Source organism: Talpa occidentalis, unplaced genomic scaffold (genome assembly GCF_014898055.3).
Source record: "Talpa occidentalis isolate TD23 unplaced genomic scaffold, MPIMG_talOcc4v2.1 talOcc4.13, whole genome shotgun sequence".
Classification (NCBI taxonomy): Eukaryota; Metazoa; Chordata; class Mammalia; order Eulipotyphla; family Talpidae; genus Talpa; species Talpa occidentalis.
The window spans coordinates 38,191,954-38,219,509 of record NW_023601322.1 but is presented as its reverse complement, the minus strand read 5'-3'; the positions used below and the strand labels follow the sequence as shown (position 1 = coordinate 38,219,509).

The window sequence follows — 27,556 nt, the reverse complement described above, 5'->3', positions numbered from 1 at the left end:
TCTACCTGTTTTTCTACAACTCACTTTACACTTTTTCTGGAAGCCCAATGAAATTTGGATGAATGGTTCTGTTATAGGACAGGGAGAGGGGCAGGGAACCTCCCCCTTTCCTGGGGACCACCCTGTTACAGTTCTTGTGTTACTAACAAAACAGGACATAGTTCTAGCCCCGACTGATTAGCTTTTGTTGCCCTACAACTTTGCTCCTTAGAGACAATGCAGGACATCTGATTTTGCTTCTCCATAGCTTAGCATAAGAGCCTAGTAAATGTCTGTTTAATTACTAAATCCACAGCGTTATAGTAGCATCTCCTCTAAGTAATTTAGACCGAATTCTTTAGGTACTCAGGGAGTGCATGCTTGACTCACTAGAGTTTTTTTTTTTAAATTTTTTAAAGATTTATTTATACATACAAGCACTGGGTACAGTCAGAAGCATGGGAGGGTGAAAGAATTCACCAGACCCAGAGCGGGGAGCAGAGCAGGCAGAAGGACCGAAGTACACTGCTGAGGGGAGCAGCGGGCGGCAGGAGAGGTCTGCGCGCCATGTGGGACCCTCCTCCGGTGGCCGGGGAGCAGCCGGGGATTGAACAGGCGCTGGAGAGGCTGCAGGCAGCTTCCCAACCCCGCGCTCAACCGCTGCGCCACCGGGGAGGCCCTCACTAGAGTTTTAAAGGAGAATTTAAAAAATGCCCACGATTAAGGATGAGGGGAGAGGAAAGATGTAATATTTTAAGCTTGTGTGTGTGTGTTTGTGTAGAAAGTGAGGCAAGAGGGAATTAAAAAAAAAAAAAACCTCTGTAGTAACTGTTATGGGGCAACCCTGATATAAAACGGGTTGCTTGGCTCTGGGTCCTCACCCACGCGCTTAAAAGGGGCTTATTAATATTCCACTACAGGCACACACAAAAAGGTTAATAAAAGGTTTATTTACAAGGGAAAGGGAATTAAGGAAATGTACAACTCAGGGAGAAAATAGGGAAATAAAGTCTTTAACGTATCCTACCCCATCAGCCGACCTGGAATCCCAAAGGCACTCTCAGAGCAGGCCGATGCTGCGAGCTGGCAGGGAGCCAAAATGGTGGACCCCTCCAAAGCCCACGTGTCTGGCTTTTATACCACACCTGGCTGCTTAACCCCACCCTCAGGTCCCAGTCACCTTCCCTTTGGTGGTGATGGGATTTGGAGTTCCCAGTGTCTTTGGCTTTGGTCTGGGGTGGGGGTGGAGTCCACAAAGCCTGTATGGGATTAGCTTTAGGACATCCTTTTCCCCCTAACAGTAAGAGATTAAGTGATTTGATTTAAGTGCCTCTTAGAAGGTGACAGATGGTAATTCACAAGCAAAATATTAGCATATGTAAGTTGAGACAAACTGATTCAAAGTTTTTGGATAATGAAACAATGATTTTTATGCTGATTGGCATAACTAGGGTCTTGAACAAAAGCTGCTCCTTAAGGAAATGTTTCGGAACATCCCAGAAAACCTAACACAAAATAACAATGAGTGGGTTTCCACACGTTGTCAAAATGATCTGCCCTCTCCTGCTCTTGGTAAATCAAACCCATCTTTGCCAAAATCAGATACAATTTCTTAAAACACGTAAAAAGCCCCCGCCCTGACATGCCAAGGCAAGTCTGGGGCTGTGGGTTGAGTCCCTTCCTAGGGTGGAAGTTAACCGATTCCCCCACTTCTCTTGGGGGGGTCCGATGATGTCGTGGCTGCAGTGGGCGGGCAGCAGCCCCCAGCCCGACAACATTCCAGGACACAGAGCCAAGAAGGCCGCCGGACGCGCCAGGAGCGGGGTGGCTTCCCTCCAGACGCAGCCAATGGGCAGCGGCGAGCGGGCACCCGGCCAGCCCCAGGAGCCCCTCGCCACCTGGCGCGCGCCCCGGAAGGAGAAGCGGGCTGTGCGGCGTGGCCAGGGTTGCGGTTCCGGGTCAGCCGCGCAGCAGCCAGCGCTCAGCTCCCCGCACCGCCCCGCCCCCGCGCTCCGGACCTGGGCTGGCGGCGGTCATCGGGCCGCACCTGGGCCACATGGCTGAGGGGGACGCAGGGAGCGACCAGAGGCAGGTGAGGCCCCGGCGGGGCGCTGACCTCCAGGCTCGGCTTGGCCTCGCCTTGCTGCCCCGGGCCTCTGACGCCGAGGCGTCCTCCGCCCGGACCGGCCTTCTGGCCTGCGGGCACCGCCCGGCCGCCCCGAGTGCTCCGCCTGATTTTATTTCCCCAGCGCTTGCTGTCCGCTGGCCCTCGAGGCCCGCAGCGCCCGGCGACGGCGGCCTCGGCCTGCCCGGGACGTGCCATCGTCAACCATCAGCACGCGACTGAGCGGCCCCGGGCCGGAGGCAGAAACTGGGCTCTGCTCCCGCTCCTGTCGCCGCAGGGTCACCTTGGAAGAGCCACCAGGGAACCCCTGTTTCTGCCTTTGCAGAAGGGGCTATGAAGGCACAGCCCCTGGAGTACCCCGAGGGCCCCCTCAATTGCTTTCCCCTCTGCTCTGCGCCATCCCCAGCGCGGCTCACGTGGGCGTGCTTAGAACCTTCCCCGCTGGGCTCTGAGGACAAAAGGAGATGAGGCAGTTGAAGGCGTGCTTTCCTGCCCATTTTCACGTTTAGGTTCAGGTTATTTTCCTTTTTTTCGCCCAATCCAAAAGAATTTCTGAAATGTTTTGAGGTTTTGATTACCGAAAAGGTCGAAGCCACTCGGTTCTGTACCCGAATCCAAAACAAAAAAACAACAACAAATGAGATGGGAATAAGAGCTAATATATGACAGTGCTACTGGGCGTGAGGGTGGTATTATCTGTTTGTAAAAAAAGAAAAGATGGAGCAGAGAAGATAGGTTTGTCTTTTCTTTTGTGAATCTCCTGGGGTTATAGGATGTATAGGATGAATACCCCCCTAATGTAACAGCCTATGCTAACCGTGTTCTGACAAAGGATCCTAATTCTGGGATCCTTTGTCAAGGCTGATGAAGTGCATGACTTATAAAGGAATAAGGAAAACTCAGGTTTTGGGGGTATGCACGTTCATTGACTTTCCCCATCACCTTCTTTCAGAATGAGGAAATTGAAGCAATGGCTGCTATATATGGCGAGGAATGGTGTGTCATTGATGACAGTGCCAAAGTATTTTGTATTAGAATTAGCGATGACATAGATGACCCCAAGTGGACGCTTTGCTTGCAGGTATTTCCCCTCTTTATCTATAGTCATTTTACAGTTATAACATTTACACTATATTATTTACTACTGTTGTATTCTTGTAATGATTATACTATTGTGTGATATTTCTAAGTTGTCTTTTTTTGTTGTTGGTTTTTGTTAACTGTTGATTATCTGAACGTGGGTCATTAAATCTCAGATCTTTAACTTAAGCTTTAATTGATAGTCTCAATCTGTCCTATCCCAGTTCTTTTAATTGTTTGTGTTCTTAATATATGATTGACAAAATTGAGTCAGAATTATCACTAATAACATATTTAAGGGAGGGGCCTAAATATGAGGAAGGAGTTCTTTCGGAGATTTAACCAAAAATTGATCTTGTTTCTTTTTTTTTAATAATTTATTTTTTATTTATACAATAGCTGGGGTACAGGCCAGGGGCGTGGGAGAGTGAAAGGATTCACCAGAGACAGAGTGGGGAGCAGAAAGGGCAGATGGACTGAAAGCACTGCTAAGGGGAACAGTGGGTGGGCCAGGAGAGGTCTTCAGCACCATGTGGGCATCTCCCTGGCTGGCAGGGAATTGAACCCATGCTGCAGAGGCTGTGGACAGCCTAACAGCGCTGTGCTGAACTGGCTGCACCACTGGGGAGGCCCTGATCTTGTTTCTTAATGTGGCAAGATTAGTATTGTTCAGTGGCCAGCTTTAGAAATATAGTTTATTTGTTCAATGGCTAGCTTTATAAATGTATACATTTTTGATCCATGATGAAATGTGAACAGATTTATTTTAAAACTGCTTTGTAGGTGATGCTACCTAATGAATATCCGGGTACGGCTCCACCTACATATCAACTGAAGTAAGCTGTATTTCTTTATTTCTATTTTTAAAAGAGATTATACTTTTCAAGGATTGTTTCTCTGTTCTGTATGTGTGTTGATATAAAATACTACTCTAAACACATGCAGTAACTTAAAATACCTTTTGGATTTGGCATAACGCATTTAAATGAAAAATTATATAAAACCATGTTGAAGTATGCCACTAGTATAAAAGAGTAGCAGTCTTTGGGGTCACAGGAATAAAATGGCTATAGAATTAATTGTCTTGAGATATGGGAAAGGAAACCTTCCTCTTTAGATGCCTTATTCTTTAGACCTAGTAATCCAGAAACCCCTACCCATATAGAGTGTCACCTAACCTGGATCTGCTTACCTAGTCACAGATCTTGACATGCCTCTGCCTAGGACTGCCTGCCTTCTGATAATTACCCAGTAGCACTTCTGTTGCTTCTTTTTCCCTTTTTCCCTTCTCTGCTGCCAGACTTTACCTAAATGAGTCAGACTTGCAAGTGACCTTTGATCAGCCTTGCCCCATTACCTAGTAACTGCAAAAACCCATGGGAACAGAATTACATAAAAATCTTAATTACTAAAATTTTAACCCACTATTTACTATTACTAAAATACTTAAGTGTTTAATATTACTAAAATACTACCTACTAGTATTTTAAAACCATAGCTGTAAAATTTGCTGTTAGTAATTTTTTCTTTATTGGAAATGATAGGTATAATATAGAATGCTTATCAGCCTATATGTCCTTTTCAGAAAAAGTTAATTTTTTTTTTAAATAGTGATGTTATCAGCTTCTTAGAGTTGTTTCTCAGGCATCGTATAGAAAAAATTGGGGATTCTTAATAGTGTGACAAAAATCTGTGAATCTGGAAATTAAGATTCTAGAATCTTTGTTGACACTGATATAAACTTGGGCAGGTTTATGACATCCTGTGAACTTATCCTAGTTTTAAAATCATTCCATTTTGATTGAATAATATTGATGTTGACTTTATCATGATTTTCTAGGAAGATTGAATGAGTTAATGCCAGTGAAAGCATTTTGGAACTGTATCAATTTATACAAATATTGAATACCATGTTATTGAAATAATTTTTTAAGTTGAACAAAAACTAATATGTGGTTTAAGCAGTAATTTCTCTGTTTGTCTGCTTGAGATATAAACAGTCCTTCAATAATCTTTAATGTGTTTTATTTAGCGCTCCTTGGCTTAAAGGACAAGAACGTGCCGATTTATCAAATAGCCTTGAGGAAATATATATGTAAGTGACAGGTGATTAAAAAAAAAAATTCCAGTGATTCTCTTGTAGACTTTCGTTGAAAATGATATGTTAAGACCTTTTCTAGTTTTTTTGTTAAGCTGCCTTTTCATTAATAAAAAGGATGTGTTTCCTTGAAATACTGGCTGTATAGTTTTATATATACATGTGACATGACTATAATGTAGATATAAAAATACAGTAATTAGAACGAATAGCTATAGAAATACTTAGCCAGCTTGTGAAAGAAAACTCAGAGGCAGTACTCTCGTTTTGGTATTTTCATAAGCTATGTTGAATGAAACTGATAACAGCAGAATCTTAAATGTAATTGTTTATTAAACTACACTATATTTTTAATGGTAATATTTTTGTATTAGACCTAAGACTGAAAATCTGTTGATATACAGTATTTTTCCTTCTATCATTCAGCAATGAATAAAGCATGGATATAAGCATGGATATAAAAATGGAAGTGGTCCCCTGTTTTCATAGCATTTAGAATTTATTGGTAGGAGAGATACTACTTATCACACTGTAAAAATCAATGTAAAACTACAGCTATGATAAGTTCTATAAAAGAAAGATATTAATGTGCAGTATTAATTGAATTTGAAACTACACTTAACTTAGTATGGGCAATCAGGGTTGGCTTCTTTGACTTACAGGCTGAGTTATAGAGATGAAGATAATGCGAGAGAAACCACAGTATATAAAAAGCCTCTGTGTCAAGAAACTCAGCAAATTTCAGAACACAAAGTAATGGTGGTATGAAGTGAGAGAGCAGGAAGGAAGGGGCCAGGGTGGGAAAATGTTCTAGAGAAGAGACAGGGAAGTCATGCAGTGTCTTGTAGGTCATGTTAAGGGTTTTTATGTATATCCTAAGACCCATGGGAATCAGTGAAGGGTTTTAAATGAAGTGATGATATGATAAAATTATCATTTTGAAAGCACTAATCTGTTTCTGTTTAGAGAACTGATAGCATGAATAGGTATGTGACATTAGTTAGAGGCTAATGTAATAGTCCAGAGAAGATATTGTTACAGGGCAGGGAGAGGGGCAGCCCAGATCCCCCAAACCTGTCTGCTCTAAATAGGTTCTGCCATCCACCGCATCAACACAAAACATATGAGACTTTAATGGAAAGGAACTTTAATACAATTAGGAAACAATACAGGAAAGGCAAAGAATCTAATTTCTAAATCAAGCACCCAAAGTTACCTGTCCACCCAAGCAGGTAAAAGTCCACCCAAGCAGGACTGACCCAGAGGTAGGCCCAAAGCCTGCCACAAGTCTAAAGTATCTTCCAGTGGGGACCCACAGAAAAGGGTCAGAAACAACCAGACAAGTCTGGAGGAAAAGAGCAAAATCAAAAGCAAGACAAAAATCGCCATTGTCACCTCCCCACAGGTCTCTCACCCACATCTATATCAACCAGTCCACGACCAAAAGGCAAGCACAGTTGCTTCACTTGTCTCTCTGCTCCATGTGCCTCCTCCAGGTCTCCTTCTGGCTCTCCATCCTGCTCCCTTCCTTCCTCAGTCTCCTCTGCAGCATCTTCTCTCCTTGCTCAGTTCCACCCTCCTTTTGTGTGGGACAGGAAACCTGGAATCTCCCCCTTTCCTAGGGACCACCCTGTTACAATATTACTGTGATTTATAATAATTTTAACAAGGTCTTTTAGTTTAGTGAAACAAAAAATATTCTGAAATATTAGTTTTACTCTAATCCATGAACTGGCACCCCATTTGGCAGTGAAAGGACGCCTGTATATCACTGGAATCCAGGCCAGGTGTTTTTATTTCCCGAAACATTTAATTAAAAAATGGTTTATCTGCAAATGGAATCGATTCCGTTTGTTCCTTCCTTGAAGAAGTGTAGTCTCCTTTAAGGATTACACTTGATTCTGGAAATAACGAAGAATTGGATAGACCAATGGGGATGCTCCCATTTAGTGATTCCTAAATTAATTGTTTTCACACATTTGTCCCTAACTTTACTGGGCACTCCAACTTTTGTCTCCCCAACACAATTCTTTCTGTAATCCTTTTTTTAAAAAATAGATTGATTTATTTATGCATACCAGAACTGGGGTACAGATGTGCGTGGCATGAGAAGATTCACCAGAGACAGAGTCAGGGACAGAACAGGCAGACTGACTGAAATACACTGCTGAGGGGAGCAGCAGTTGATACAGGAAAGGTCTGCTATGCTGTGTGGGTAGGTCCCTGGCCAGCGGAGGATCAAACTCTTGCTGTAGAGGCTGCAGATAGCTTCACCGTGCTGTGCTTAACCTCTTGTGCCACCACGGAGGCCCTCTTGCTGTAATCCTTTATGTGTATTTATCAGTATATCTCTCCCTCTGAAAATTGAATAAGTTAAATTATACTACACACTTGTTCATGAGTAATATTGTAATTATACGCTGGTCATTCTTTAGTTCTAGCTTACATGACTTCTGTAACTTTTGGTGGTATTGAACATTTCCTCTTGGCTTCTATTTTATCAGTCATATTCATTAGTTAGTGTTTTTTTCTCTACTCATACACAGTGTCGCTTATGCTGAAATGACTTACTACCTACTTTTCTAATCAAAAAATCCTCCCCTTTGCTAAGAGATGCCCTCCCATAGGATAAAACTTGCTGTTTTTCCTAAGCAATTCAGTTGAGCTGTTTGAGAATTAGAGAGTATCAGAAGTTATAAAATTGTTCTGAAGATCAGTGTGTCATACTGTGTACTTTATTAAAGATGCTTCGATAACCTTGGTCCTATGGTATTTTCAGAATACATATTCTGTTTTAAAAAGTTTCCTGTGACAACTTGTAATCATATTTTTCCATATAATTCCAGCAGAGGGCAGCAAGTAAAAAATACTGACCTTTGAAAACCAAAAGTGAGATAAATGTATAAATGTATTTCCTAATGTTTACAGTTTTTTTTATGATCTAAATGTAGTAGCACATCGAGATTTTCATGTTTAGCATAATTTTGAATGCTTAATTTGAATTTTATGTAGATAACATGAACTATGGTTTGTTGCCTTTTATGTAGGGAGGTGAGAAGAAAAACCAGTTTTTCAGGTAAACATGTATTAAACATCTCCTGTATACTGGCACCCTCTTAGTTTGGAATTTGAAAATTAAGATAGAGGTGTACCAATAAAATATAGAGTGCATTAGTTAGTGAGAAATTTGGACCCGGTGTTAAAGTAGCACTTTTTACAGTTTTTTAGCAAAAACCTATCTCTGCTTATGTAGGTGAGGTCATAGAGGAGGGTTCCACTGTGAAGGTGATCTTTGAGTATGTTTGCTGCATATTCAGAGGGAAAGAGGTTTTCTGCAAATGTGTTTCCATGTCAATTAGGATATCCTTGTTTGCTAATTATTCCTATCAGAAATTAATTTCCTATTCTTCTACTGAGGCTGGGAGCGAGGGTCACTGTCTTCCTTGATGACTGCATCTCAGAAGTGACTCCCACTCCTCTAAGGTGTTATCAGCCTCCCCACCTCCCAACAATAAACTATGACTATAAATGTGTTTTTCTAGAGAGAGAATTTTCCCGTCTCAAACAGTGGTTATAAGGATCAAGTGAGACAGCAGGTCTTGTATGTAGGAGCTGCTCAGTGAACACTAGATATTAACATTACTACTCTTGGTAGTGATGATGTGAAGAATTCAGTAACATGATGTTAGGAAAAGAGAAAATTACATATAAAACCATAAATTTGTAAGGATATAATTATAAAAGCTGAGATAAGGGACTCAGTTTTCTCATTCACTATATACCCCCAGGGCTGCATCCTTATGTTGAGTAAGATAAGGTAGGTTTACTTGAAAACAAACTACTTTTGGGCCTCCCAGTGGTGCGCAGCGGTTAAGCGCTGGGTTGTTAAGCTGCCCATAGCCTCTGCAGCGCCCGTTCGATCCCCGCTGCTCCCCAGCCACCTGGGAGGGTCCCACATGGCCTGCAGACCTCTCCTGCTGCCTGCTGCTCCCCTCAGCAGTGTACTTCGGTCCTTCTGTCTGCTCTGCTCCCCGCTCTGGCTCTGGTGAATTCTCTCACCGTCCCGTGCTTCTGACTGTACCCAGTGCTTGTATAAATAAATAAATAAATCTTTTTAAAAAAAAGAAAACAAACTACTTTTGTAAAGTATAGATTTGAGATTTTAAATCTCTTTTTTTTTTAAGATTTATTTGTACAAGCACTGTGTACAGTCAGAAGTGCGGGAGGGTGAGAGAATTCACCAGAGCCAGAGCAGGGAGCAGAATAGGCAGACTGACTAAGAAGTACACTGCTGAGAGGGGAGCAGCAGGCAGCAGGAGAGGTCTGCGCGCCATGTGGGACCCTCGCCCCGCAGCTGGGGATCAAACCGGTGCTGCAGAGGCTGCAGGCAGCTTTGCAACCCGGCCCTCAACTGGCCCTCAACTGCTGCGCCACCAGGGGGAGGCCCTTAAATCTCTTTGACAGATAAGGAACAGATTCAGCGTTCAAGCAGCTTCCTTGCCTAAGGGTGCAGCTGTTGGATTGGAGAGCAAAATGCAGAGGATGGCTTGAATTTTGGATTGCCTTCACATTCTGGCTCTGCTGTTAATGCTTATGAGACTTACTAGAAAAGTTGATTGCTCTTTCTAGATCTGTTTTCTCATTTGTAATGGGAAAATAATATGTACTTCTTTAGGCAGTTGTATTAAATGTGTTGAAAGTTATTTCTCTCTCTCCTTTTCTCTGTCTCTCCTTCCTCTCCCTCCCTCCTTCCTTCCATCTTCTTTCCCTCCTTCCCTCCTTTTCCTTAGTATTGATTCAATAGATTGTACCTTCCTCTGTTTCTGTACTGCTGTCTTTTATTGAGAAGAGAGGATAGAGTGGTGATTGTTTAAAAGAAACTCAGCCAACATTCTCGAATTTTGAAAACCTTTCAAATTTAATTTTGCTTTGTCTAAAAAGATAGGCTACAAAAGAGCCCAGAGATTGTTTCAGTGCTGAGGCATTATTGGTGAGATAAGAAGGATTGAGAATACAGAATTATTTTTAAAGCAGTCTTGTTTTCTTTTATACATTTCTTTTGAAATTATCCTTTGGTGGTTGTTGATGAATAGTGATAAAGATAGATAATAGTCTGCAGGGTACTTTTAAAAGAAGTGGGTAAGATGTTGTTTATGACCTACAGTAGTGATTTCATTAAAAACATACTAAAACTTATTGATATTGGTGGCATTTCCTAAAGACACTTGGGCTTTTGTTTTATTGCTGTCGCCATATGAACCATGACAAATTCTTTTTCTCCATGATCCTTTGAGATGCATTTGGTTATCTAAGGCAATCATAATTATTTGGAACTAAAAGGAATCGATTTGGGCAATAGACTATTTTGTCAAAACAAGATATGAATTAATGTTGAATTTCTTTTAAGTCTTGTAAATGTACTCTATCAATGAGTTCTCTGCAAATTCTTTGTAGCCTTCTTTGTTGAAGTAAGTATACCAAATAAGTGGTCTGAAATTTTTCAAAAAGTTTAGGAAGGCAACGAGTGATTGGATATCAATCTCGAACTATATGCTTTGACAAACTAAATCACATTTGCGTTTATCTAATTCATCCAGTTCAAGTTTGGAAATTTTCTTTCCCCTCTATGATGACCATTTTTTTGGTTATTTTAAGTGAACAGTATTACTCCTGGAGCCAGTTAGAATTTTTTTTTTTTAATATTATAAACAATCTGTTAAATACTCATCCACAAATGTTAGTAAATTTCATATTTTTATGAAATCTTTTTTAAAAGGCATAGCTAGTGTCTTAGATTGTAAATATGTCTGAATTTCCTTGAATTTGAGAAGGAAAATTTTTTAATTAACAAAATTTTTCCCCTCTTTATTTTGTTTAGACAGAATATTGGCGAAAGTATTCTTTACCTGTGGGTGGAGAAAATAAGAGATGTGCTAATACAAAAATCTCAGACGACAGCACCAGGTAGGAATGAAAATTACTGTCAGTGCTCTTTTACTATAGTGCTCTTTTAACTTACAGTAATGAAATTTTAATGTTGATATTCTAATTGAAATTTTTAAAAGATTTATTTTTATTAATTATTTTTTAAAGATTTATTTTTACGTATTTATGCATAGAAGAACTGGTGTGTAGTCCAGAGATGCAGGAGCAGAATAGGCAGATCTACTGAAATACAGTGCCGAGGGGAGCAGTGAACAAGACAGAAGAGGTCTGCTGTGCCATGTGGGTCACCTCCCTGGCCTGGGATAGAGCTCATGCTACAGTGGCTCCCAATAGCTTTACAGTGCCGAGACTTAACCCCTTGCGCTACCAGGGAGGCCTCTAATTTAAATTTTTAATGGAACTCTATATTATGGTTTATATGAGATAGAATACGTTTCTTTGAACAGTTCATTTACTCATTTAATTATGATTTTTTCTGTAAGTTTTAACCTTGTTGGTTTCATATTATATGCTGATAGAAATAGAATCTTGTGGTTAAAGGACTTGAATCAAAAATCTGTCCTGAGGGGCCTCCCTGGTAGCCTAGGGGTTGGCTCAGTGCTGTCTCCACTGTGGCCTGAGTTTGATCTCCAGCCAGGGAGCTAAACCACATATGGTGCAACAGGCCTCTCCTGTCTTGCCCTCTGCTCCCCTCAGCAGTATATATCAGTAGATCTGCCTGTTTTGCTCCCTATTCTTGTCTCTGTTGAATTCTCTTACCACCCCCCACACCTCTGGCCTACACCCCAGTTCTTCTATGCATAAATAAATAAATAAATAAATAAATCTTTTTAAAAATCTGTCTTGAAAAACAAACAAATGAAGCTCATGCAGACAGAGAATATATTGGTGGTTGCCAGAGGTGGGGAAGAGGAGGTATAAAATAGGTAAAAGAGAGTTAAAAAATACTTTCCAAGGCATAAAACAAAGAAGTCATGGGGATATCTTATATAGCATAGATATTATAATTAATAATACTGGATTTTTGTATATTTTAAAATTGCTAAGAACATGGACCACAAAGTTTTCATTATAAAAATATTTTTGTATTGGGATAGATGTTAACTAGATTTACTATGCTGATCATTTCATAACTTGTACAAATATTGAATCATTGCATTGTATACTTAAAACAAATGCTACATGTCAGTTATATTTATATCTAAATTAAAAAAATGCTATTGCAAAGATTATCTTTTTCAGTAAAGAAAATAATTTTTGTATGTTTTCGTAATTAAGGTAATATGAACCATCTAACATTCTTAATGAATTACTGCACTATATAAGTTAGACATTAGCTTCAAATAAGTGTTTATACAAAAAAATCTTTGGAGAACACAGTGACCAAAATTTAGGATATAGAAAAATGACTTTGAAAATTGTGATATGTAATTCACATACTATAATTATTTGACCTTTAAAAATGTATAATTCGGTGCTTTGTAGTATATTTCAAAGTTATACAACTATCACCACTATCTAATTTCAAATCATTTGAAAATTAATTAACATCTGCTCTATTATTGTTCTTTCACAGAAACATTAAATGTATGACAAAATGGAAATTTTTAATATTTCCAGTTACTTTATTCGTCTTGATTCCATTTACCACAAAGGCCTTTTAAAGAAGAAAATAGCTTCATTTAATCTGATTTTATTTCTGAAAGAGTATTGTTTTTCTTGATGCAACCATTTTCAACTTGTGAAAAAGAGGATTAAGAAACAAAAACTGAGTAATGTATTTACAGTTTTTAAAAGGTTATTTATAGGGAACCATCCATTTATGAATTTCTTAGCAAAATCAGTGTATATTTAAAGTTGATAGTATTACATCTTTTTTCAGAGCATTTTACTAATCATAAAAATATTTTTGTATTGGGATAGAGCATTAACAGTGTTCTTACTGTTTCCATTGAAATGAAGATAGTTGGTCCATATCACAATCTTTTTGAAGTACTTTCTTTTTATGATCCATATTCTGATTGTTCAGCCTTTTAGGGCATTTCTAAGAAAAGTGGTCTCAAGGCAAAGTTGATATTTTGTTAGTTAATCTACCACTCTGGAGGGTGGGATATTTCCCAAAATGAAATGTATACTAGTAGAAATTTAGGACTCCAGAAAGTTTAGAATCACTCAAATCTTATAAATTTGTTAAATAATTAATCTTAAAAATGATATTTTCCTTTTTCCACCTTTACCTATTATTTAGTTCAGCCACTCTTAAAGTTTTGAAATTGTTATTTACATTGTAATATTTATAATTTTGGGAAATATCGTTTGGAATTTTTTTATGAAAAATTGTTTTACAGATTTGATATTAAAGTGGAAGGATTAATGATTTTGAAGAACTAATAATAAGTACAAATTCTAAAAAAAGGATATCTCATGAGAATTTTCCCTTTCCAGGGCACCCATTTGACAAGAAATTTATTTTTTTAGTGTTACTCTTTAGTACAGATGTATTTTTATTCTATCATAGTTTTCTACTATGGAAACATTATATTTATATACAGATATTTATACTTTTTAAAAAATTGAAACTAATTTTAGACTTATATAAAAGTTGCAAAAACAGTACAGAGAATTCCATTACATCCTCATTCTGTATCCTCTAGTAATGTCTTACATAACCATAGTATAATTATTAAGAATAGAAAACTAGGGCCTCCCCGGTAGCGCAGGGGTTGAGCGCTGGGTTGCGAAGCTGCCCGCAGCCTCTGCAGTGCCAGTTCGATCCCCAGCTGCTCCCCAGTCACTGGAGGAGGGTCCCACATGGCGCGCAGACCTCTCCTGCTGCCTGCTGCTCCCCTCAGCGGTGTACTTCAGTCCTTCTGCCTGCTCTACTCCCCGCTCTGGCTCTGGTGAATTGTCTCACCCTCCCACGCTTCTGACTGTACCCAGTGCTTGTATAAATAAATAAATCTTAAAAAAAAAAAAAGAATAGAAAACTAATATTGGTTTACTGTAATATTGGTTTAATATTCAAATACCCTAAGCTTAGAGTGTTTGAAAATATAATATTTGTTTAATATTCAAATACTCTAAATTTAGAGTATTATGCCAGTGTCCTTTCTGTTGTTATAGGATCCTGTCCAGGAGTCTGTTGCATTTAGTTGTTATTTCTCCTTCATCTCTTCAAGTCTATAAACATTTCCTCAGTCTTTCCTTGACTTTTATGACCTTTAAGGATCTTGGTGCTTTTGAAGAATTTTGTTCAACTGTTTTGTACATCTTTCAATTTGGGCTTTTCTGCATTGTTTTCTTAAGATTGGAGTATCAGGCATTTTTGACAAGAGCACTACAAAATGCATCACAGTGCATTAATCCTTGATCCCTTAGTTAAGATGGTTATCTGACAGATATTTCCATTGTAAAATTATTGTATTAGTTAATGTTCTTCATAGAAAGATATATATGTTTAATATATATTTAATATATATGTGTATGTACATGTATATGCATGTATATATGTGTATATTTGTGTTTTATTTATGTATATTTGGGGAGGAGAGAGAGAGAAGGGGGAGAGAGGAGGGAGAAAGGAAGAGATTGATTTTTAAAAAGGATTTGGCTCACAAAATAATATAGTCTGGCAAGGTCAGAAATCTGAAGGGTAGGCTGGCAGGCTGGAGATGTAGGGAAGAATTGATGTTACAGCTCAAGTTTGAAGGCTGTAGACTGGGAGATTAATCTTCTCCAATCAAGGCCTTAATCTGATAGGCTTCCATACATTATTGAGGGCGACCTGTTTTACTCACTGCCAACTGATTTAAACGTGAATTCCATGCAAAAAATACCTTCATAAAAATATGTGGAATAGTGTTTGAACAAATGTCTTGGGTACCATGGCCTAATCAAGTTGACATAAAATTAATCATTACAGTAACTATCTTTTCCTTTGTAGGTGATAAGTATTTTGCAGAAGATACTTTCAGGCTGTGCTAATATCCTATTTCTCTTTAAACTTTTACCTACTAATTTTATTTTATTTTTATTTATTTATTTATTTTATACATGAACTGGGGTACAGGTCAGAAGAGCGGGAGGGTGAGAGTATTCACCAGAGCCAGAGCGAGGAGCAGAACAGGCAGACGGATCAAAGACACTGCTGAGGGGAGCAGTAGGTGAAGCAGGAGAGGTCTGCTGTGCCATGTGGGGTTCTCCCTGGCCGGCGGGGAATTGAACCAGCGCTGCAGAGGCTGTGGACAGCTTCGCAGCGTGGCGCTCAACCGCTGCGCCACCAGGGAGGCCCACCTACTAATTTTAGTATCCAGTAGTTGATCTTATCAATAATATTTATTACTATGGTATTTGCCTAATGGTGGTTCTCCATTTTCTCTTTCTTCTACATTTACTAGTTGGAATTCTATTACAAGGAAGAGATTTCTTCTTCCCACTTACTCGTTATTTATCTGATTATTACATCTACCAGTATGAACTCATGTATATTTTATTCCATGGATTAAAATTTCTTTCTTTAATTATTTTGTTCCTCAAATTGTACCAGGTTTGACATTTAGGAGCTCTTTCAAAGCTTGGCTCCTATTTTTTTTTTTTTTTTAAATAAACTTCCATCTTTTTTTGAGCAGTTTCTTACTTTCTGGACTCATGAGATGTTCTCTGCTCATCTTGTATTTTCCTCGCTCCAGTCCTGGAATCAACTGTTGCTCCAGGTGTCCTGGTTCCTTTTATTGAAGAATGGTGTTTAGAGACTAAGACTAATGACTTTTTTTTAAAGATTTAAAAAAAAAAAATTATGTATACAAGAACTGGGCTGTAGGCCAGAGTTACGGGTGGTCAGAGGATTCACTAGTGACAGAGTGGGGAGCAGTACAGGCGGAGCTACTGAAATACATTGCTGAGGGGAGTAGTGGTTGAGACAGGAGAGTTCTTCTGTGCCATGTGGGTTAGCTCCCTGGCCGGGGATAGAATTCATATCACAGTGGCTGGTGATAGCTGATAGGGCTGAGACCTAACACCTGTGCCACCAGGGAGGCCAAAACTAATGATTTTTGTAGCCCTATCACTAAAATACCAGTAACCATTCACCATAATCCATAATCACTTTGCCCTTTTACTCCCACCCTACCCCACTTTAAGTGTAATTTCTTACTGTCTTCCTGAATAACTCATAGTGAGTGTCTCATTATCCACATAGGCCCAGAGGTAAAGAAGAAAACGGAAGAGAAAGATGTTGAATGTGAAGATGAACTTACTTCAGCAAGTCAGCCAGGAAATCCAGTTAAAGCACTGGATTTTGATATCCGCGAAACTCGAACAGGTATAATGTTACTAACTTGTTTCTTTTGAGGAGAGTAGAATGGTAGTATTATATATCATTTTTGGAATGGTTTAGAAATTTAGCAAGCTCTCACATGTTAGAAATAGTTATTTGAAGAAAATTGAGTTATTTTCTTCCTGCCTTCTGACTATTTTAGCATTTGCTAGGTCTATCAGAATGGTGAGGAAAAAATAGAAATTTACAATTTTTTCCCACTTTCTAGAGTTTTGAAGTAGTGGTGGGAGAAATTGAAACCAAGAAAAAAATGTTAATGTTTCAGTTCATATCCTCTTTATATTTTTATTTCAAAATCTTAATTTGTCTCCTGATATCTTGGAGTTAAATTTTAATTTATATTCACAGATATAAGTAAAATAATCAAAAGTGTAACCACTGAATTAAAACTTATAAAATGTCTTAAGATTTTAGTTTATGCCTAAGCAAATTGTTCCTTAATCAAGTACTCAAAATGGATTGATGTTGTAAATCAACTTTGTTTCTACCTAAAAGTACATTCCACTTTAGTATTTTAAATACTTAATGATAGCAGTTTCCTCAAATCTCTTACAAAAAACATGATAGATCAGATGAAACATTAAATTCATTTTTCCTGATTACTTTTCATCTTAAATTAGATAGGGGCAGCTGCTAAAATGGTTGGTAAGCTTTCAACAGAATTAAGAGTAAATCAGTGGTTCTTAAACTTGTTAAAGAAACAGGATAACTGGATATCATGATACTCTATGAATACCCATTGGATATATTATTGACATATTTAATTCAGTCCTATGAAATAGCAACAGTTTTATTAGCAAAAGACATGTTATACAGAATAGTCATAGGTTTCCCAACACAGAGGACCAGTAACAGTAGATTGGTTAATTATGGTATATTAGTAGCTGTCATTTTTTTTGGTCTCAAGATTCCTTAGACTCTTAAAAATCAGATATTTACTATCTTACACCATTGTAACAGTTTACCATTTGCGTTTCAACATACAATTCCCACCAGGTGACCTTGAGATATAAAGATCATTCATACATCAAGTAGTTCTATCTTTTGTACAATATGTTTCAAAACTTCTTACTTAAATTACAATTTGAAATTTTAACATGTAATGATCACTATTTGGGTTGATTTGTCATTTAATTTACATTTCTTTCTCAACTCCCCTCCCCTTCCTTACCTCTATCACCAGTCATTCAGTATTTGAATGTAAGAATTTGAATAATAATATTATTCTTTAAATTTATAGAAATAGAAGAAATACCTCCGATTGATCATGGCATTCCTATTACGGACCGAAGAAGTACTTTTCAGGCCCACCTGGCACCAGTAGTTTGTTTCAAACAGGTAAATTTATTATGTCCAGCTCATTTTGATGTTGTTTTACAAAGTAATTAAAGTAAATGGTTTTGTAATAATATCCTTGTTTTTTTCTATTTTGTTTAATTTTCATGTATTACAAAAATTATTTGAGACTCCAATTTAACTCAGAATCCTTTATTTCCTAAATCTGGTGTATTTGCATATGCTCTTTCATCTGAGTGAAATGGCTTTTTCCTACCCCAGCCTCCTCTGCCCTTTTGATGGAGAAGAGTAGCTGTTTATCTTTCTAGACCTTTCATGTAATCTCTTGGATATACAGCTTACTTGACTCTCAGAGACAATTTTGGTTTTATAATATTTACAATGTACCAGGAGGGGTACCTGTCACATTGGATACATAAATTTGGTAAATTTTCAGAGTTCATTTTAAAAAATTCTCATTTAATCTTCTCTACATGGGGTACTTTTTTTCATATACAGGTACCTTAGACACAGATAGTACTCAAATATTTGTTGATAATTGGTGAACAAAATTCCAGATCTGTCATATTTATGCCAATTGAGAGTATCAGTTTTTGTCCCTAAAGTTAAGAGAAACTTGAGAATTGTTATTTTTAGAGTATAGTAATTCTTTGAATAACTATTTCAGTATGACTATATCAGTATGCTTTAAGATATTTTTCTAGCATTTATTTGTAAAGCAAATAAAAAGTACACAGTAGTTTATTTATATTACTGCTGTTTTTAAGGTGAAAATGGTTCTTGGCAAATTGTATGAGAATAAGAAAATAGCTAGTGCCACCCACAACATCTATGCATACAGGTGAGTGAACATCACCATTTTAGGAATGTGCAATTTGTAAAAAGTGAAGGAAAACTGACATATGTTTTAAAAAGTAAATGTAATGTGGTTTTTTTTCATTCTAAAAGTAATAATCATGTGTAGAGTATTTGGAAACTGCAGAAAATAAAAAAAAAGAGTTGGAGGGAAAAATAGCCATTTTCTGCCATTAAATTTAGTGATAATATATTTTTTGTCCTTTCTGTGCAGTTTTTTCAGTGCTTTGCCCAATATCCTATTTTTTTCTTAATTTAACAAAAGCAGTTTTCCATGTTATAATTGCTTTCTAAACATTATTTTAACGGTTATATAATATTTACAATATTTATTATGCAGTTCCATACCACAATTTAACCATTTCCTTTTTTGTTTTCAATTATCATATTTTGCACTGTTATAAAGAGTAATCCCATGGACATCTTTATATACTTCTTGTATTATTTTCTCAAGATAGATTCTTTTTGTTTCAGATTCTTTTTTAAAATGGAAATGGGGATGTAGTTAAGAGAAGATAAATTCCTAGAAGTAGAATTATCAAAAAGTATGAATAGTTTTAAATTCTAAATACATGTTGCCAAATTATTTCAGAAGTTTTTCTTTTGAACCAATTATGCTCTTGTTATTGAGGAATTAAGTATGCTTTCACATCACATTTTCGGTTTTGAGTATGGAGGTTTTATGTTAAGTGTTGCTGGTTTGTTAATGAAGAGATGAAGGGAATATTTTTAAGTATGCAAATTAATACAGACTTAACATAGTTTAGGATTAAGATAAATTAGAATATACACATAGGGATTTGGTGCACATTTGAAATGTAGAGACTATCCATGAAATGCTATCTGAAACTCAAAAACTAACAAAAAAATCCATCACTTTGGATAGATGAATTTTTATTATTACATTTAAGTACCAACACTTACAAAAGATTATTTATCTAATTCCCTACTTACCAGAATATCTTTGGACAGAATTCTGAATTTCTTAATGAGCTAGGATCAATAATATGACAATGAAGAATTAGACTGCACTTGCTCTCAATGATTAGGATAGCCTGTGTAAGTATTAATAGTTGCCATTCATTCATCTCCTCACATGTTTACTGCCTACTCTGTGCCAAGAGTTTTTACAAAAGTTAATTCTGATTATTTTGGCAACTGCCACTGTAACAAGGTTAGCTTTTTCACGATCACATAGCTGTTAAGTGGTAGAGCTGAATTTGATAATCTAATTTTACTTATCTATTCCCTTTTTTAAAGATTTATTTATGCATACTAGAACTGGGGTGCAGGCCAGAGGTACAGGGGGTAAGAAGACTCACCAGAGACAGAGTGGGGAGCAGAACAGGCGGATCTACTGAAATACACTGCTGAGGGGAGTAGTGGATGAGATAGAATTGGTCTGCTGTACCATGTGGGTCAACTCTGTGGCCAGCCGTGCATCGAACTCATGCTTCAGTGGCTGGCGATAGCTTGGTAGTGCTGTATCTTTAACCCCTGTGCCACCAGGGACACCCCCATACTTACCTATTTATTCCTATATGACTGCTTGGCTGAACTTCAATTATTGCTGTACATAATGTTGACCTTGAGTTTTCATAAAGTTAAGTAATATGCCAGATGTTCCATTTCAAGACCCAGATTTTTAGGTTTTTAAGTTCTTATGAATATTTTTGTGGTTTTGCATGTTAATAGGTGATCAACTGTCACTTAACCACAAGTGTTATCAGTTTAGTTTATCAGGATTGTGTGTCAGGTAATTCTAAAAGGCAAAAACAGAGGCATGAAGGACACTTTGCCGTGAAATAAATGACCTTCACTTGGTACATGGACTTTTTGTTGTGCCTTTTGAATGCTTAAGATCCTTTTAAGGTTACTTCCTGGTTCTCGGGCTGTGTTCCCACTTTGAAGTTATGGCTACTGGTATATACAGCTATTGGATGCTGCATCGTTAACTTCCTGGCATGTGAGGGAAGGGTCAGTGAAAATGTCTGTGGTTTCATTTTTTTTAAAAAACCTAACACTACTGACTTACATAGTTAAATTTTCTTTATAACATTGTGGTGTTAGATTATAATTACAAGCCTAATATAGACCAATCTCTGACTCCATTTTTCCTTGCGTATGCCACAAATTTGCCACATAAAATTTGTTTAATAGTACTCACTTTATCTTCTTCAAACAAGATCAGCGCTGAATTTAAAATAATAGGGCCTGGTCATAGTAGGTTGGCAGTAAATAATTATTGGATAGCTTGAAGGAATAAATGAATGAATGGATGACCATGATTGCTATAATTAATAATCGACTTAAGTGTATAAAGTAAATCTATCTTTTTATCGCCACAGCTGAATTTTTGTTACATCTGCCTAGGTACCTCTTGTAGGTGTTTAAGAAATCCACTAGGTGGCATACCTTAACTGACACTTATTTTCTTTATTCAAACTTATTCAACTTCAGTGTAGCCCTACATTATTGTTCCAGATGCTGACTTTCTACATAATTTAAGTAGATGAAAATACCATAATTTATTTGGGGGAAAATTATATAGAGAAAAATTAATCTTGTAATTCTTATTCAGAATGGGGAAGATGGAGAAATACTTGATTGCTAGAATGAGATGTAAGGAAAATATAAAATACGTTGATTTTTATCAGCTTTATATTTTTATATTCTTTTTGTATATTTAACTACAGCTTAGGCTCTTTGAAGACAGCAGTATTTCTTTATACATTTCATATACATTTCATAGTGCCTGTTGTGTATAATGCTTTTATACAGTGTATTCTCATAAATGCTTATCAGTGACTACTCTAGAATCTCATCACTTCAAGGTTAAATGAGGGGGGCAAGTGTCAGATATGTGTAACTCATCTTCCCATAATAGTATCTTTGATTTAAAGGCGGTACCTTTGAATCCTAGCTTTATCAAATATAAAAAGTGAAGCATATTGGATAATAAATCCAAATAAATATATTTTTTTTAAAAAACAAATATGCCAGTTGTAGAAGTAATCATATTAACAAATATGAAAGAGTAACTTTTATTACAATATTTTAAGGTTTCAAAGTGTAATGTTCTTATATGTATTTCTAGAATATATTGTGAGGATAAACAGACCTTCTTACAGGACTGTGAGGATGATGGGGAAACAGCTGCTGGTGGTCGTCTTCTCCATCTCATGGAGGTAAGTATAAATTAAACCCTGTTAATCCTTTTCCATGAGCCATCGAATTTCTCAGTGGGGCTCTACTTAGGAGTAAGTACATCAATTAAGCTATGTAACATAAGATATATTGGTTTAATTAGTAGTTAATTTTAAAACTTTGAGAGAAAATTTTAACTTGGATATGGGGCAAAAAGTAAAGCGTTAATAATAAGTGCTGTGCTTTCAAGCTCTTTTAAGTCATAGGCAACAGAAAATTGTCTTCAGCTCTGAAAAACTTTGTATTTTTTGATGGTTTCATCCTCTCTGTTTTCTCTGTTTTGTTCTTGTAAAATTCTTGTTAGATATTGGACCTGGGTAGATCCTGAATGTTTCTGTTTTTATTAAGTTGTCCATCTCATTGCCTTATGTTCTTGAGACATTTTCTGACTATCTTAAAAATTTCTATTGGATTGATTTTTTTGTAGCAACCATGTGTTTAATTTTCAGAGTTCTTAATCTCTATTTTGCCTTTTTCATAGTGTGCTATTCTGGTTTTATGGACACAGTATTTTCTAAATTTCTCTGAGTGTACTAACTAAAGCTGCTTTTTAAAAAGATGTTCTCTCTTTTAAATTTTTCCTAGTCCATTTTAGTTTGTTTATCTTGTCCTTTCTCTTTCATGCTGCTGGATTTTCTTCATCTGTCTGGTGATCATTGCTTGTCCATTAATTTTTAAGAATGGATTGTTTTTTTCCCTAAGGTAGTTGCTATAGTTTCCTTGCTGTTGTTTGTGGAGGTTCTGTTTTCTAACTAGGCCCTTCCCTTGGTAGGAACACTATATGCAGTTGAGGCCTATAGACTGATGGGATTCATGTTAAGGGCAGCATTTGACAAATGTGAAACTGAGGAAGACCTAACTGGTTGGCTCCAGTGATTACTCATGCAGCCCTTGTTCTCTCTAGCAGTTTCTTGAGAAGTAGAGTGTGTGTTGTTGTTTGACCTAGGGGTAAAGGGCTGAACTATTCTGGTTGAAGTCACCAAGAACTAGAACCCTAATTGCATGGTCCATCCCCTTCACTCAGCCTGGTTGCCCCAAAATTTGGAATTTAGGTACACTGTGGAGCACTGTTTGTTTTCCAAATTTCCTTCTCATTCTGACATTCCATCCCTGAATTATTAGTAATCACTCTTTACACATGTGGTTCTGCCAATATTGTCATGGGGAAATTTTATATGCAGTTTTACATATAAAACTCACCTTTGTACATGTCTCTATATGTATCTAATAATGCTTCTGAAAATAACAGATTTTGAATGTGAGGAATGTCATGGTGGTGGTGTCACGCTGGTATGGAGGAATTCTGCTAGGACCAGATCGCTTTAAACATATCAACAACTGTGCCAGAAACATACTAGTGGAGAGGAACTACACACATTCCCCAGTAAGTGATTATTGGTATTATGTTTAGAACGTTTCTTTCTTTTTTTTTTTTAAAGATTTATTTATTTATGCATACAAGAGCTTGGGTACAGGCCAGAGGTGTAGGGATGAGAGGATTTACCAGAGACAATGGGGAACAGAACAGGCAGACTGACCAAAGTACACTGCTGAGGGGAGCAGTGGGTGAGTCAGGAGAGGTCTGCTGTGCCATGTGGGTAGCTCCCTGGCTGGCCCGGGGATCTAACTCTTGCTGCAGAGGCTGTGGACAGCTTCATAGGTTGTGTCTTAACCCCTTGTTCCACCAGGGAGGCCCTCTAGAATGTTTCTTACCACTACCTGTGAAATTAAAAAAAAAAAAAAAAAGATGAACATTTAGAATAACTCAGAATGTTTGTTGTGGTTTAGGTAAAACTTCAGACTTTTAAACTGAGCACTTGGGTTCTAGTCAAAACAGTATAACTGGTTTAGTTGTGGACCTGAGTACATCACTCCATGTTTTATAATCTAAATTCCTTGGATTCATAGAATTTGATTTTTAGAACAATTTTTAAATACCAAATACTTTCTACTTCCTAAAATTGAGACCCGGGAAATTGTAATGTTATAATAAACTAGATGTTCTTTAAACACATGAAATTCTAATATTCTCTATTAGTGTAAAAACATGCCTTTGAGGCATGATTCCTGGGGTCTTTTTTTAGTATTTTGTAAGTATATTCTTATCTATTTTTTAAAAAGATTTATTTATGCATACAAGAAGTGGGGTGTAAGCCAGAGATGCAGGGGATAGAGGATTCACCAGAGAGTGTGGGGAGCAGAACAGGCAGATGCACTGAAATACACTGCTGAGGGGAGCAGCAGGCGAGGCAGGAGAGGTCTGCTGTGCCATGTGGATAGCTCCCTGGCTGGCCAGGGATTAAACTTGTGTTGCAGTGGCTGGCAATCACTTGATAGGGCTGTCTTTAACCCCTGTGCCACCAGGGAGGCTCCTTCTTATCTGTTTTATTTAAACTTTACTGCCTTGCTTTGGAAAGTAAACAGTAGATTAAATGCTATTGAAATTAATGAAATAAGTCTGTTAGATGAGCGTTTTCCCTTATTATCCTTGATTGTTTTGGAAATGCTAAAATAGATTATAAATGAAAGAGTACTGTAGAAAAAGGAATGTGCATATACTTACTTTATTATATGTATTCTGTATGATCCTATTTACGGTTTCTAAGACAGTATCTTCATATAAGTGGATACTAAATTAACTTGTGTCTTTTTCAGGAAGATTCATCTAAGGCTTTGGGAAAGAACAAAAAAGTAAGAAAAGACAAGAAGAGGAGTGAACATTAGTAGCTGAAACTATATGAAAGGTTAATTTGTCTATAACTATATACACATTCCTCAGTCATCAAGGAGTATATTGTGCAGAGAAAGGATCCTTGACTGCTCAAGCCAGCTAATTCATTGTGGACACCAACATTATCTTTTCTTCTTTGGTTATATCATCTACCAAAAATAGAAAACTTTTGACATATTTATGTATGTTTCAGGCTGATTCAGAAGAATTAATTTGAACTTAATCACCACTTCATTTAATTTTAGGAAGGTAACAGTTGCCCAGGGCAGTACCTGAATTAACTGTCCATTTAAGTACGTGTCAAGTGCCTTTGTTAGGTGGGGAAGAAATGTCTCTAGAGGATTATAAATACATGATTTCTTATCATTGGGATCCTCATTTTGTTAGATGAATATTGCTTTTACCCCTCTTTATGGCTTATTGGAATAAGAGCTCATTGAAGATTGATCTTGGAGAGTTTCTTCTTGTGATTTTAGTTCATAAGTATGTCACCTTTCATTTTATAGTGTTCATTACTGAATAATGGGTTAAGTGAAAATTCAGGAATATCCATCTGCAGTTCTGTGCCAAAGTGATAATTCATCTAACATAAGTGTTACACTACCATTTCTGTCACAAATTGGTGATTGTGAAATTTCAAAAAGTGATTTTCTTGTTGCTACCATTTTATTTAATTATTGTAATGTAAAGTAATAAATATGGAGTGTGAGTAGGCTTTCCTTTGCCCTTAAAATGTGTTGGTGTAATATGTGTTATTTTTCAGCAACTAGAAATTACCTTTCTTGTGATCTTCATCAAGGAATTAGAACTATGCTAGGAGCTATGTTCTGGTTAATGGGACAGTCATAGAATGGGATAAAGCTGGAAGAACCACATGGGGTAGGGCGAGAGTATGTCATATAGTTAAAGAAATGTGATGCCCATTTCCCACCAGCACTCTAGCCAAATCACTTAATTGGAAAAACAAAGAAAATCCCTCTTTTTTCCTAATCTTATCACATCTTCTTTGTTATCAGTGTTTTATGTTCCAAGTTACGTGATTTACCTCTAGGCAGCTGGATAAATTTACCTTTGAGGTATATAACAATAAGTCATTAACTGTTCCTTTTCCAATATGACTGCAACCATTTGCAGTCATATCTTGCCTATAACTATATACAAATTATTGTTATTAATTAATCACAGATTTGCCAGAGTTTCCCTTGTAAAGACAACTTGGAATGGTGCTGGAACATGGAAAAAGCTTTGGAGAAAGTGGACACAGGGTTTTTTCTATTCTCTGTTGTTTTACTTTTAAAAGATCCCACATCTTTTTTTTGATATATTTAATAAAAATATAGCAGATAACTTTAGACTAGGATGACTTTTGAGAAATAAAGCTAAGTTTTATTTGTTGTGTTTAATGTTGGCAGGTACCAAGATTCCATGAAAAGCTAAGTATGCCCTGTGTATTAACTGTTGAAATAATTATAGAAGTTAAATACCACAAATTAACATTAAAATAATTGTACAATTTTGGCATGTCAAGTCTGTGAAAGAACATATAAAACAGGGAGAATTTAAAATGAAATGTGAATTTATTTTTTGCAACACTGAATTTGATTTTTTCTTGCTAAATGAATGCATTTATTTAGGTCTTTATAAAAAAAAAGCACATTTATCTGTGATCTCATTTTCCCATATTGAAAAAATTAGTTTTCTTTCCTAAAAAATTATTAACCACATTTCCTAACTAATAAGCTAATCTCCTTTTTTCCAATGTCATCTAGTTAGAAAAACCCAAAATTCTCCAATTCTGCAACCTGAGTTATTTCAAACTCTGCTGTTATGGACCCCTAAGTAATGATAGAGTCTTTTTTCTCTCTTTAAATTTTATCTTGATTAGAGGATTTTCAAGTTCTTCAAATAATTTTCTATAGTCAGATCTGTGCAGTAGCATATTTTATAGTATATTGTACTAGTTAAAAAAATACTCTCCATATGTAAGAACAAGTAACATTTACTTTTAAAATGGGTATATCAATCTGATTTGGAGGTATGTATCATGAAACAGAAACTGAAAAGAATTATATCAAATTGATTCCATTCTAAGAATAATAGCATAAAGAAGGTACTGTTTGGAGAGCAGGTGAAATTTATTGAGGAGAATTGTATTTTCACCTCAAATTCCACTATTTAGAGATAATCATTATTAACATTTGGTATGTACATCCTTCTATTTTTTTCCTGTGCATGATTTTGTATATATGGCTATTTTTTCCCACAAAAATGGTATTAAATTGTATATACTGTTTTGTATCCTGCATATTTCATATAGAAGTATATTGTTAACATTTTCCCATGTCAATAAATATTCTTCTATGGCTTAATGTCTTATGGCTACGTTATATTCTATCCTCTGGGTATCTCATAATATACTAACTAGTCCTGACTTGTTTCCAATTTTTAAGTTGTTTCTCTGATTTTTTAATATTATGAACAACTGAAACACTGTATCACTATATGAAGACCTTTGCATACATCTCTAATTGCTTTCTTAGGATAAATTGCTCTAAGTAAAATTTCTTGATCAAATGTGCAGTCTAGTAGCTTGATTGGTTTATATTCCTACTAGCTTTGTGTTGTGAAATATACTTCGGATACCAGTCAAATGTGGAAAAAGGGGCAGTTTTGTAGCTAAACCTCCAATATCTTTTTTAAAAATGATTTTTTATTTTGAAATAATTATAGACTAGTAAGTTGTATAATCAGTAGAGAGATCCTGTGTGCTCAGTTTTCCTTAGTAATAACACATAACAAAAGCATATTTGTCAAAATCAAGAGATATATTCTGGATACAAGTTTTGTTGGGTATGTGATTTGCAGATACCTTCTCCCAGTTTGTAGCTTGTCTTTCATTCTCAA

General features: G+C 36.6%; 1 protein-coding gene across 1 annotated transcript; it reads left to right on the top strand.

Moving 5' to 3' along the window:
- Positions 1–1,950: 1,950 nt before the first annotated feature.
- On the top strand, positions 1,951–27,190 carry IMPACT (impact RWD domain protein). Its single transcript, XM_037508720.2, has 11 exons — positions 1,951–2,071; positions 3,057–3,185; positions 3,968–4,020; positions 5,217–5,279; positions 11,161–11,246; positions 16,426–16,548; positions 17,804–17,901; positions 18,627–18,700; positions 21,812–21,902; positions 23,171–23,305; positions 24,577–27,190. The coding sequence occupies exons 1-11, from the start codon at positions 2,036–2,038 to the stop codon at positions 24,643–24,645; spliced, it is 957 nt and encodes a 318-aa protein (XP_037364617.1). The 5' UTR covers positions 1,951–2,035; the 3' UTR covers positions 24,646–27,190.
- The last annotated feature ends 366 nt before the right edge of the window (positions 27,191–27,556 follow it).